We start from the raw sequence: 12,693 nt of genomic DNA on the forward strand, positions 1-12,693 counted from the left end.
GCCCATGAATTTTTATCATGATGGAGCGTCGCCACTTGCCGAACCTTTACACATTTCCGATGAAGCAGAAATTTCCCCAGCCAATATTCATCGATTTTCGAGAGAGGTGATTCATTATATAGGACGGTGTGGTTAAGTTATGAAATACGTTATGAATGATTAATTATGCTCATAGAACACGAAAAAATCAACGTGATTTGTCCGCAGTGAGTCTGTGACTTAAGAGACTATAGACGACCAGGGAGAAGATATCAAAATACATTAACGCCAAGTGAATTATCTGACAGTACGGCGGAAGTACGACTTTACTGCGGATCCTCCATTCTTCATTGTAGTCGGTTTGTTGTCATTATATGCGTTCAAGAGATGATTCTTGAGCTTTGCGGTTACCCTCTTGTCTTTTCGAAGAGTTGGGCTGTTGAGGATGAAAGCTATCGTTGGAGGACCTCTTTGTGCTACAGGCAAATCGGGGAGCTCGCCCGCCTTGATGCATTCATCACAGCTACAAAAAGAATCAGCACACGTGAGTGCACAGGGTGGGAGCGTAGAAGAACAACGCACGCATCTGAGATCGCTTGCCACTCTTCCGCCGTTAATTCTAGGCCTCTAGGGGTGCGCAGGTCAGGCTAAAGTTGTAGGCGGAAACAAAAATAGGTACAAACCTTAGAGCCTCCACAAGAAGTTCGTCGTTGTTGGACATGTTTGAGGTAGGGGGAATGGGGGAAAGAGATATCTATATATATGCGAGGGAATAAATATGCCACCTGGTGTTAAATCGTCAAAGGTGGCAGTGGCATTGCAACATTGGGCCGAAAAGGTAAGAAAATACAAATAATTATCTGACAACCGGGGACTTCAGCTACTAGTGGACGAACAATGTTTCAATAGATACCAATAGTTAAATGTTGCGTGATACCTGCGGTCCATCCCACCCAGTTTCTATCGATATTGATGAGGGATCCATTGAACACGATTCCCTACTAATAATGATAGACCACATGGTGCTAGTCCAATAGTTTGGTCTGGGCGGCAAACGTTTGGAGAATGAGTGATTCGGTAAGAGGATCCTTTGACTCGATGCTTGTCATACCTTCAGGATTAAGGCCGTCCTTGTGATAAAACTGAATCACTGAGCGGAAAACAATCGCCGGGAAAGAAAGGTTTAATTCCAAGGAAAAATAGAGCAGTGATCATAAAAGAGTGACAACTGTATGTTTAAAAGGATTGTGTCGAGGAGACGAAAATGGGAAAGACAAAAATGAATGAATGAATGAGTGACAATGAGATGAACACACAGAGAAATATGGGAAATGAACCATGCATTATACCTATTTTGGAGCTTTCAGTTACCGTCGTCCCAGAATAGCCTGCGCCTCTCCCCCTGGTAAAGGAAACCCGGACAGACATCAAAGTGTTTCTTCATCCTCGACACTGGCACAGCGAACAAACAGAACGCACATACTGAGTGGTGCAAGAAGTGATCGTGTTCAAAGTGCTGAAGATACGTTGCGCCATCCACGGGTTCGCCCAAACAATGCTTTCCCTTGCGAGACCGAACGGAGCATGTCACCGTGGTGCGATCAATACCCGGGTGGTACACCTGTAGATGCTTCCCCATAGCAGTACCCATGGTGCTACGTCCGCAGCGCAGGGGACAACGGTGATAGCCGTAATCTCTCTTGCGTCTATAATAGAAAATACGGTCTGGTGGTAGGCCATATTTCTCCGAGATTTCGTGTACAAGCTCGGGAGAAAACTCGTCTTGGTAGCAGGTTCTCGGACTGCAGGGATGTAAATAAGAAAAGAGGATAGCCATTGGACAATGTGAAACGCACCACGGTAACGGGACGGGCATCGGCTTGACTGTCGTGGAAGCTGACGAGGATCCAGAACTGAAGATCTCGTCAGATTAAATGACTCAGAATAACTACCTGGCGACTTACGAGTGGGTGGAAGCGGTGTTTTCAGCCGCATTTTCGGTCTTGGCGACAGTGGGAGAATTCGCGGACTTCTGAGAACGAGGCTTGGAGCGACGAGTGGGAGATCTAGACGATATTGTCAGGTACTTCATGAGACGTCATCATCGTAGCACTTACGGGGACGTATGCGGAGTCGGCGGAGAAGAATCCTTGACAAGTACACTTTTCCTGGTGGCCACCACAGAAAACGGTCAACACTTACAACTATGAACAGACCAAAATTACTTGTAAGAAAGCTGTTTAATCCACCTAACACATAATAAACGATCTCAACGATAGGCTTGGTTATAAAGATGTGTGACGTAACTCAATTTTATCATAAGAAGTATATATGCCTGGATATAATCACATATAAACCTGATAAACGAGCGTATCCCTTTACGACCTGACCTGCATTAGCATCAAGTTAATATCACTTGATAAGAGTTTAGGCAGCCTAGAATAATTAGTAAAGATTTTACTACTGGTTACCCTCGTATAGATAGCATATTCAGCACTAGCCAGCAGCTCAATAGTAGGCATTGCTCTCAAATCACCGGTAATAGGTATTCAATCAACACAAATATATTAAATACACTAATACAAAGTGATTGGAGGCTGGGTACGGAGCACGACCACACATTCAAGGCATTGCAAGGTAAACCTGTGAAACAAGTGAAATATAAGGTCAGGAACGGCAGAATAAACTTACAGAAACGCGCAAGTCACATAAGAGCATAAAGACGCAGCCGAATATCATAGCATCATCGGCGTAGACTTCAGCCGCAGTCTTGCAAAGGGCAGTCATCTTTATGGCGGGGCTCTCAGGCGAAGGAACATCTTGCACACTTGTCGTGATCGGTATCCGGATATCCATTAGGATGAACACAAATTTGACTAAAGAGTGAAATCAGTGGAATGGCCGATAAAAAAGCAAGAAAACTTATTTGCTGACCATGAAGCAGACTCCGACGTTGAGCAAGAACTGCTGCTTGGTAAGCATAAAAGTCAGAGTATATGCGCATATATGCTTTCAAATTTACTCACTTCATCGTTCAGCGCTTCCTGGGGAGGGCTGGTGGGCATGCTTGATGCGGTTTCGGCAAGAGAATCGAAGCTGAAGCCAAGAGCGCCTCCAATCAGAAAGAGCGTCACTTGACTCCCTCTGTTGTCTGCAGGTACGAAAAAACCTTGTCAAAGGTGCACTACAGAGAAAGCGGGAGACACACCTTTGTCCTTGAGCACAGCTATCATGTTCTCGGCATCGCCATGGCCTTCATGTGAATGAGAGAATGATTGTGCTCACCATCGGACAAACCATGGGCACTGCCAAATCCCTCATCATCATTGTCTTCCTCCATCTTGACCTCATCGTCGACTTCGTTATCTTCGGATCTGAAGTTAATGGAGTCGGAAACCATTTCCTAGCTGGCGGTTGGGGAAGCTGGCAATGCTCGGTGTTCTTCGATGCATTCTTGGACATGCTTGAAGGTTTGCTGCATAGCAGTAGCTTTTTCAATGGCTTCACATGCGAAGGACCGTAAAACGTGGGTTGGGGTGTGGCAGGGAAAGATGGTGGTGGGAAGAAAGAAGAGCAAGAATCAGCCGGAATCAATCAACGCGCTCTGTCACGTTCGTGTGACATGTTGATGCTGATTTTGGAAACTTGTTCTTGCACCACTGTCGCCGCGGGGAACATGTAGCATTACACTTCCTGCTCTGAAAGTCAGTGCAATCACCTATCCAGAGGTATATATTTACAACAAAATTATCTTCTTATGAATCTCTGTGTCTAGAATACATCTGTCATCCTTCTTTTTGCTGCAAGTCTACAACTCTGCAAGTTTTGTCATGCTCCTCTACGACCTGATTGTAAAGTATTTACAAACCTAAATAAATCTGGACTAATATTTCTAATGGTTACATCTTCTTACAAACCCGACTGAGAGGATTAAAACAAGAAGTATCCCAAAATAAACCCGTGGCTCGTTTACTTAGGTATATGAACCTGCCTTTTCTTTATTTCGGTTTATATCCGAAGTCACCTTATGTAATGGTAGGTAACCTTTTCTCGCTTTTTGTGGTGCTGGGGCGATGCCGAAGGTTATAAGGTTCGAAACGATTGCTCTTGGGAGACTTGCTAGTCTGTCGCCGCTGCGGAGTCACAGGAGGAGTCGCCAGCATGGTCGCGGGATTGGGTATGAACTCTTGTTGCAAAATCGGCGGGCAAGTGGCAAGCGCATCCTCGGTGGTATCGTTCTCCTGACTTGTTGTATCCTTGAAGTTGTCGTAAACCGGGGGTTCGGGAAGAAGAGTGTCGACGGGTGACACGAAGGAATCCTCGGTAAAGTCGAACAAGAAATGGTCTGGATCGAATGAAGGAATAGTGTCATCCAACCCTTCTTGAGAAGGCGTATCCAATCCTGGGAAGCTAAAATAATAAATCAGCCGCGAGATCGACTTCCAGGGAATCATCTTACAGATGGCTGCACCACAGTGGCAACGAGAGACCAGACCCTGTCTGTGTCTCAGGGTTGAGACCACTAGAAAGCGAATGCATGAGCAAAATCGACGACGAAGGTGTTCAAAACTTACTACGCGTCACCGCCCTCGATGGCATCAGTTCCGGCTGGAACATCAGGATAAGTTCTGCGAAGAATATGAGTTTCATCTGACGCGAAGTAGGCCAAATAGTATAACTCACGAAAAGAAGACGGCCCGGTCACCGTAATTAGTAGACATTTTGTGGAAATATTGAGATAGAAGGTCGATGTTGACGTTGAGCTCTTGAGGCTTGACGGGGAGAGAAGGAACGATGGAACACCTAGCGTTAGTCTCCAGCGTTTAATAGGATTTTGGCTAGTGGCCACTGACGCCAGGCGACCCTATGTCAGCAAAGTCACTTTCATTGTTAACATTGTTCCTTGATAATCCATTTCAATGTTTTGCCTTCTCGCCTCCCAGATTAGTCGCATATGGACGGTGTTGTCACAAAGGAACTTTATTTCTGGGTGGTATTTGGTAGATATTTGATTTGTATACCTCATCTATTGTTCCTTTGAAATAAGTGGTCGAGCCGTGTGCAGTTAAGGGAACTCAACACACGTAAATTAGTCTTTAGATTACTGCCCTATAAAAGCCGAGATAATCCGCAGCGATAGGTGTCTCTCGAGATATCACAGAAGGAATAGTTTGGTCGAGCGCGGTCACAAGGTATTGTTAGCATTATATTCACGCTGCTCATGAAGAAGAGCGCGACGGTCTTCCACCTAGAAGGCGCGCGCAAGTAGTCGTAGAAGCAAGTTTCTATTGGCGGCAAGGGATATAGCTTTAAATTACGTTGCATACGTCGTCATTGCGAGTAGCCCAATGGAGAAATCGCGTTCTACGAATCAAAGAGGTCAAGATTGCACTGGGTCTGGATTATTAGCTCCCTAATTGTGATTTATTGTGATTCATAGTGACGCTGCACGTACTAATTAGGCCACACGACACGTTATTTGATCACGAATGTCCTCAACAAAGGCCGAAGACAAGAACAACTAGGTACGTTGAGCTACTTGGTGAGCGGGGAATGAGAACGGAAATAACCGAGAAAAACGAACTTCGGGCCCGGGAAACGCCGTGATCAGAGTTCGTTTCGGCCTGCTGCAGTACCCAGCTTGTTTAGACTTCGCCAGCGCCCTCTACCGTGTCCTAATCCTTTTTCCTGTCACCGCTAACGGAGAGCCGTGTAATTCCAGCCCGAATCTAGTACAAGGTGTTCTGTATTGCACCACAGCATTGTTGGGCATGTTTTTCGGTGCAAATTGCATAAGTGTGGATTCCCACATCCAATTTTCTACGTTGATCTTTTAGTGAACAGCGATGCCAGGAAGAATTCATAATCTTGTCAAGAAGCTGACGCGATGTTGGACCTCGTACACGCGTCCCAGCTCTTTTCAGCCCTTTGACCCTTCTGATACCGGGATCCATAACCAGGGACTGCACCGATCGACCCTCATCATTCTTTGAGTTGGATAGTCTCGAACGGATCGCGTTTTACTACGGACATCGAAAACATAGCTCTCATCTCCAAATTTTCGTTGTCTTCCAAACGTCGCGCGAGATTCCTGTTCCAGGATGACTCCCTCTTTTGCTCTTCTACAATGCTTCCTCTTATCATCGCCTCGTAGTCTATTTAACATCTCCGCTCTATGCCCGCGGGTAGGCAACTTGGGTCGGCGTTATCCCAACCGGCAAGACTTCGTGCTGTGAAACGCATCATACACTCTCATATCGCCAACAAAACGCTTCCTTCCAACATCTCCGCCGATAAACAACCACCATCGCAACAATCATGTATATCTTTGTTCCCGTCCAGAGGGCTGATGGTTATGTACCCTGCAATGTCCGGGCCCGAACCCTACGGGTCTCTCCAGCTGGAGATCAATGATCACCATCACCATCATCGCTTGGGTACGCGAGAGCAGATCCTTCTGATCAATCGCGAACGATGTCGGCTACCATACCACCGCGTTGTCCATGCGATCCGATAAACAAGAATGATAACATCTATTCCAGCATATTGCTCTTTCTCCATCTTCCTCCCTCTCGGATTCCCCCAACGCCTACCGACTTCGGAAAAGAAAGCTCTTCTGGTTGCGTTCTGTCGCCGCTCCAGAGATCTGCACTCCTACCGAGCAGGGCTTGATTGTTCCTTCAAAGATCGCGTGAATTCTAGATTTTGGCATATGGTACTCGCGGTCTAGGGATTGTCTGCATGGCAAACTATCAGAATCGGCGTTAGACGCATTGAAAGATCCCTTTTACTTATTACGCGGTTTTCATGAATCCTAGGTACCGTTCGACAGGAAGATTCTATCATCCCTACGTTATGTACTTGCCTTCACTGTGCACCCTCTTGAATGAAATTCTCTCGATTAATGCATTCTAATACATTTACATCTCGGCTATCGGAACGGAACACCGGTTCCGGCTAGGGTACCACCCTCATCTATTTAACAACTTGAATTCAACCTCGTTAAATCGACATAATGCCCAGATTAACGAAAAAAGAGCCAAGTCAATACGGAAGGACTAACATATGGATTGAAAGATAGTAATGATCATGATAATGGATGGAATAAACCAAAAAAAAAGAAACGGACTAGGTAGTAACGAGTGACTCGGTGGATATACATATAAATTCAGAGTCCGGCTCCTTGTAACCGGAGGCGGAATTCCTGAGTATGTGTGTGTGAGAGTGTTGTATATGAGGGGGAGGGGGGGTATAATAAGTGAAAAAAAAATGAGGGAGCAAGCATAAAGAAACAATCGAAACAAAAGGGGAGGGACACATATAATTCCACGCACCACCACCAAAATCTACTCTTCCTCTTCTTCCTCCAATACGTTATGCAATGGGGCACCATGCACATACCGCCCCGGACTCGCGCGGCCCTGATCTTCATCAATAATAGGTACACGTGGCGGTGGCGGTACTTCCTCCTCCTTCTCCTCTTCCGCCTCCTCCTGCGCTGGTATCGTAACAATCTTCGGCGGCGCGACCACGGGAGTAGGCAACACCCTCGGAGGAGTAACCTGCGAGGCCCCATTCCGCTCCCGCTCTCGGTACATCTCAATCAACGCAGCAGTCTTGTTGGGAACCTTCAACGGCGCAGTCGAGGGTGAGGGCTGCTCATCGAGGTTGATAATGGGCGGAACTCTGGGGAGCGGCCGAACACCTGGCCCTAGGAGTTCGTCTTCAGAATCGCTATCGTGCCCAAACCTAGCTCGAGGGTCCTCGCCGTCGCCATTGAGATTCGCTACAGGTCGTCGTTCCGGATGAAGGTCAAAGTATCCTGGTCGTTTGGGCGGTATAGGTCGGGGTGGCGGTTCCTCTTTCTCCTCCTCTGCCTCCAACACTGGCTCTGGTTCGTCATCCTCGGACTCATGTTGATCGTAATGGAGCGATTGAATTGACTGTTCAGTCATCGAAGGGCCATCTGCATCATAATCCAGCGAATCGTCATAGTACTGCGGATGTCGAGGGTCGTCGACATAGTCATTCATAGCCAGCCTCGAGGGAACCCTCTCGACTTCAATAGACTCCTCCTCTTCATCCCTTACAGGAACTTTCTCCGTTCGCTGGCTCTCCGGGCTCTGGCTCATCTTTCTGACGCCCTTAAGCGCCTTCTGCACTTCGAGACTGACGAGATCAACATCCTCTCCTCTGTCCTTCCCTCGCCCACCATACTCCTGGCCAGCCATACGCCGTTCTTGACTCCCGACCAAGATGTCCACCCACGCATCGTCAGCAACTTCGCGTTTCTTTGGCATACCGTCTACAGGCGGGTAGTCCTCGTATACGTCTTCCCCATCGAGGCTCGCCAGACGTGTCTCAAAATCCACACTGCTGTACTCAGCAGGAGGAAGGCCGCCAATAAGCGACTTTCGTCCCATAACAGAGCCACCATTCGTGGGAGTCCCCGAACCGCCTAATCGAAACCGGCGCCTATTTGAGGGTGTACCCCCGACCGTGCTCGCGGTCAAAGAGGAATCGTCACTTCTGGTGGAGGACTGATGACTCAGCGATTGCAACATAGGAGGAGGAGGTTCGACTTCACTCGGGGAGCCGATCGTTGTAGTATGCGTTTCCTTCGATCCAAGAGTGATAACTTTCGTCTTCCGGTTGCCATCACCCCTCAACAAGCCCTCAAACTCGACCTCTTTGAACGAAGCCTTTGGGCTCAGCGCCTTGGGCTTCGACCGCTCAGTCTTGTCTTTCTTCGACTTCGACTTCATCTTTGGCGACGTTGATGTCGGCGAAAATAGCGATGGAAGACGTCTTCGGCTCGATCCAGAAGACGAGGAACTTATCTGCTGCCGATATTCCAGGGGAACAAATTCTTCGAATAGAAGTAGGGCGTCTGGTTGAAACTCAATCTGAAGCAAAGCTTGAGTAGAATATATACGGTAGACAAAGGAACATACCAGGGCCCAGTTACATTCTCGTTCAGCCTCGCCAATCTCTGATACGCCAGCCCATCCACAGAAAATGTCACAGAAGACGTCTAAAAAGGCTTCCTCGATCACTTCTTCCTGTCCTACAACGGGTTCGGTATCCCATCCAAACGCCGGTATATGCTTTGCGGCCTTTTTCAGCTTCTTGGCGTATTCGGCTGGCTGATAAGAGGAGATCGTGGCCGACATTGGAGGCGAGAACTGCAACGTCGCACTGAGAGGCGTTACATCTGATCTTGTGAATCCCGTGGATGAGAAGTCGTTCCAGCTGAGTGTTTGTCGTTTAGTGCTCCGTGCCTACGAGTAATGAGAAGACAGAGAGGTGGGAAAGACGGCATACTCACTGTTCTGGCACTCTCGTTCAAATCAAACTGCAACTTTTCTTGACCCAAACCGCCAAATCCCAGCGACTCGAATTCCCCCCATTTTAGATCGGTGAGGCTCCGAAACCGGTCACCGTCTTCTTGACCTGCTTCAAACTGAGACGGCATATCCATGCGTTTCCTATAACCATCGGAGTACTTGACGGGTGATTTACCGACAATTTTGCCCAGATTACACTCCCATGTCGAGGCAGATTTGACGAGATCCTTCGTATACGTTCGCACGTTACGGCGAACACTGAGGACACGGTAAGTGCGAGCGCCTTTGCGTGGTTGCGGTCTCAACGACTGATCGGCAAGCATGATTGGATATCCCTTTATCCACTCCTTCAGTCGCGTAGGGACACCCATTGACGCAGACGATGCCCTTGGAGTATCCTGGAAGCGAATGAAGGAGAGAATGATGTGTTCCATGGCGTTCGTGGCTCGTAGATAATAGACGTAGGTATGATGGAAAGGCAGTGCCGGCGGGCCCAGGCCGAAGAAGAGGGGCCCGAACAACGGGGAAAGCGTCGGTGGCGTGTGTCCCGACGTCGATGAGTTCGCCGTCAATCGTGTGAGGACACTGAGCACCGTGATGACTATGGAGCGCAGATGGGCAGGTAATGGTGGAAGGAACGTCGAGAAATGGGTAGGAGGGAAATTTGCTGCGAGCTCTGAATCTCGAAAATCAGTATAATGGTCCCAAGAAATAAGACCGCGCTCCTCCTGTCCATCAACAATCCGTACCAGACGACCGAGTCCCCATCGCAACAGCATTCCTAGCTCATGCGGCCCCGCAAACCGGGCCTCTTCCCGGAACCGATGTTGTTTTGAGCCAGGGTCGGCGCAGGCGTCAATAAAAGTTCGTATGAGTCGTTTGGTGGACGTCGAGGACAGGTCTAGCGCCATGGAGGAGAATATAAAAGGCGTCGTTATGCCCCCACGGGTACCCAATTCCTCGCTGACGACGTCGACGAGGTGCGAGACCTGCTCGAGGCCAAGTACGACGTGCCTCTCATACGCGAGGTACCCGTAGTCATTCTCCGTGGCATCGCGCGGTCTGTCGAGCGTGAATGGTAGAAATCCGTCTGGTGGTGACAATGGCGACTGTGACGACCTTGACGACACTCGTCCGAATTCGTCAGTAGTCGTGTCGAGTCGGAGATTCTTCTGCGTTGTCGAGGACGACTTCGACCTCGAGAATATGCTCGGCATCGTAGAGCGAGACGACGAGCTCGCGATTTTTTAAAAGAGGGTAAGAGGTCAGAGCATGCCGGCTTTTGCCGAATATCACCGGCCCGACCTTGTTCCCGTTTCCCACGGTATTCGTCGCATACGTTGACGGCTTCCATCGTCAGAAGCGTTCATCTCCTTCATGATGGCGGTGATACGGAAGAGGCCGTTCTACCCTCTCTGTCTTGACGAGATTTTTATATGTTTTCGCTTCGCCCCAGATCTCGTGTGTAGCTCTTTACGAAAATCGACAACAACACAGTAGGAGGCGAGAACCTACCACTTTTTTATCCTTGCTAATATCTTTTCTTCGTTTGAAACAGACGTCTTGTCGTGTGCTGCGCCCGTAGTCCAAGGATCATATCTAAATCATGAAAGGCAAATCAAGCCCAGCTTGACACGACGGCGATGAATAGTAAGAGGTCAAGAGGGAGACGTTAGGCCGTCGGTGTCTACAATCTGCCTTTAAATTTCCGCGTCTCAAATTGTTCGCTTCCGTCACTGCAACCGTACTTCCGCAGTTCGAATGGCCGTTACCCATCTTTCATCCAAGACTTCACGCTCTACTCAGTCCTCAGCGTTCGCCCACTCCCTATAACACGGTCGTAATCACCATCAACACCGAGCTGGCCACACCGGCCAGCCAGGGTAAGCTTACTCGCGCCACTCATTATGCTTGACAGCTCGAATCGAGTCCAGGCTTCGAAACATGATAACCCTGACCAGTACACCTTACAAATCCATATTTCTCCGTGCATCACGTCCGACCGCTTTGCAGTCCCTCTTTATCCCCACGACCCGCGACCGAGGATTTGCGCCGTTCTCTGATCCTCCATCACCCAATTTTTATGTCACTGCAGAAATTGCATCTCCGCCCGTAACCTACAAGCGTTCGAATTTCGAATTAAAACTTTGCATCACTTCCATGCGCTACGTATCGTGCCTTGATGCGATTCCAGATTTACGTCGGGAACAAATCTGCTCATCATGCCAGTAATTTCTGGATAGATTCAATCATTAATCTGCCCTAGAGACAAACGGACATCATTCACCGGTATTTTAATCTCGTTGTGGCAACCCGAGGCTCCATATTGACGACCTGTTTTTAGGCGGTCGTCTCCATCACATATGGTACTCCTTTATCGTTGCCGGAACTGGATCTTTCGTAACTCTTACTTGTCAAAACGCTTGATGAAAAACATGTAATAGCGCTTCGACACATATCTGACTTGATTAATGGTATACATCCCTTCTATTCCTCAGTGTCCATCCTGTTTGTGTTTAATCGATGCACGACCGCTCCTATCCAAAAAAACATCACGGTCAACGAAACATACGACTGCATTACGCATTCCTCTCATAAAAAATCCTATTCTTCCCTGGCCTCGTACTTCTCTCACGGCAATTACGACCGCAGCCAGCCTCCCACCGGATGAACAAGATCATATTCAGTCACCCGGTCGCCGGACCGACTCATGCGAATTTTTGCGCTCATATGACGGAAAACCTTTGTTCGAGCATTGCCAGTGACCACAGGTACTGGGAACACAAACCTTGCTATCAATATTGCTCTCCCACCAGCAAACACGATTCAAAAGGCTCCACTTCTGCTTCCCGAGTCCCGACAGAGGAGGCGGGGCAGAACATCGCAAACAAATATACGTATATGTCGTACGCTCCTCATCTCCTGTCGTAGCTTCCATCTATCCGAAGCTGACGCGCTATCTTACAGAAATAGCGTGGCGGGAGAAGAAAGTCAGAAATGACGTTCAACGCGGAGTGAGAACATCTCCGGCTCACCCTCTACAAAAAGCCGAGGGAATACACGACGTAACCTCCACGTTATGGTGTCATTCACTTTACTATATAAATGGCAGACTGTTTCACTGGTCAGACCACGTACAGTTTCTCTCGCCGTTTTATCTATCGAACTATCTATTGCAGGTGGCATCACGTCGAACCGCGGGTAGACCCAGCGTACCCATTTTTTAATATAGCGCGTTATTAGCAAAGCATTCAATCCATCCATAATTGCATATCAGGCAACGATCCTCTGCATAGAGGCAAATACAAGCCATCTTCATCATTCCGCATTCCTGGGGGTACTAGATATATTACGCATGTTGAAGTGA

General features: G+C 48.2%; 2 protein-coding genes across 2 annotated transcripts; both read right to left on the bottom strand.

Moving 5' to 3' along the window:
- Positions 1-975: 975 nt before the first annotated feature.
- On the bottom strand, positions 976-2,266 carry EV420DRAFT_1769229 (uncharacterized protein). The gene is made up of 5 exons (XM_060481015.1): positions 2,097-2,266; positions 1,944-2,045; positions 1,836-1,892; positions 1,091-1,781; positions 976-1,022 (listed from the first exon to the last, which is right to left on the bottom strand). Exons 3-4 carry the CDS (start codon positions 1,853-1,855, stop codon positions 1,343-1,345), a joined length of 459 nt encoding a protein of 152 aa, XP_060323630.1. The 5' UTR covers positions 1,856-1,892; positions 1,944-2,045; positions 2,097-2,266; the 3' UTR covers positions 976-1,022; positions 1,091-1,342.
- A 4,644-nt stretch (positions 2,267-6,910) lies between these two features.
- EV420DRAFT_1132761 (uncharacterized protein) lies at positions 6,911-10,906 on the bottom strand. The gene is made up of 2 exons (XM_060465989.1): positions 9,308-10,906; positions 6,911-9,260 (listed from the first exon to the last, which is right to left on the bottom strand). The coding sequence occupies exons 1-2, from the start codon at positions 10,541-10,543 to the stop codon at positions 7,326-7,328; spliced, it is 3,171 nt and encodes a 1,056-aa protein (XP_060323631.1). The 5' UTR covers positions 10,544-10,906; the 3' UTR covers positions 6,911-7,325.
- Positions 10,907-12,693: the final 1,787 nt, after the last annotated feature.

Source organism: Desarmillaria tabescens (assembly GCF_030435595.1).
Source record: "Desarmillaria tabescens strain CCBAS 213 chromosome Unknown EV420scaffold_76, whole genome shotgun sequence".
Classification (NCBI taxonomy): Eukaryota; Fungi; Basidiomycota; class Agaricomycetes; order Agaricales; family Physalacriaceae; genus Desarmillaria; species Desarmillaria tabescens.

Coding starts and splice junctions, on each gene's coding strand:
- EV420DRAFT_1132761 (XM_060465989.1), bottom strand. CDS start 10,543: ATGCCGAGCATATTCTCGAGGTCGAAGTCGTCCTCGACAACGCAGAAG. Junction 9,261..9,307: donor TGAACGAGAGTGCCAGAACA/GTGAGTATGCCG, acceptor CATTACTCGTAG/GCACGGAGCACTAAACGACA.
- EV420DRAFT_1769229 (XM_060481015.1), bottom strand. CDS start 1,855: ATGCCCGTCCCGTTACCGTG. Junction 1,782..1,835: donor ATGCCCGTCCCGTTACCGTG/GTGCGTTTCACA, acceptor ACATCCCTGCAG/TCCGAGAACCTGCTACCAAG.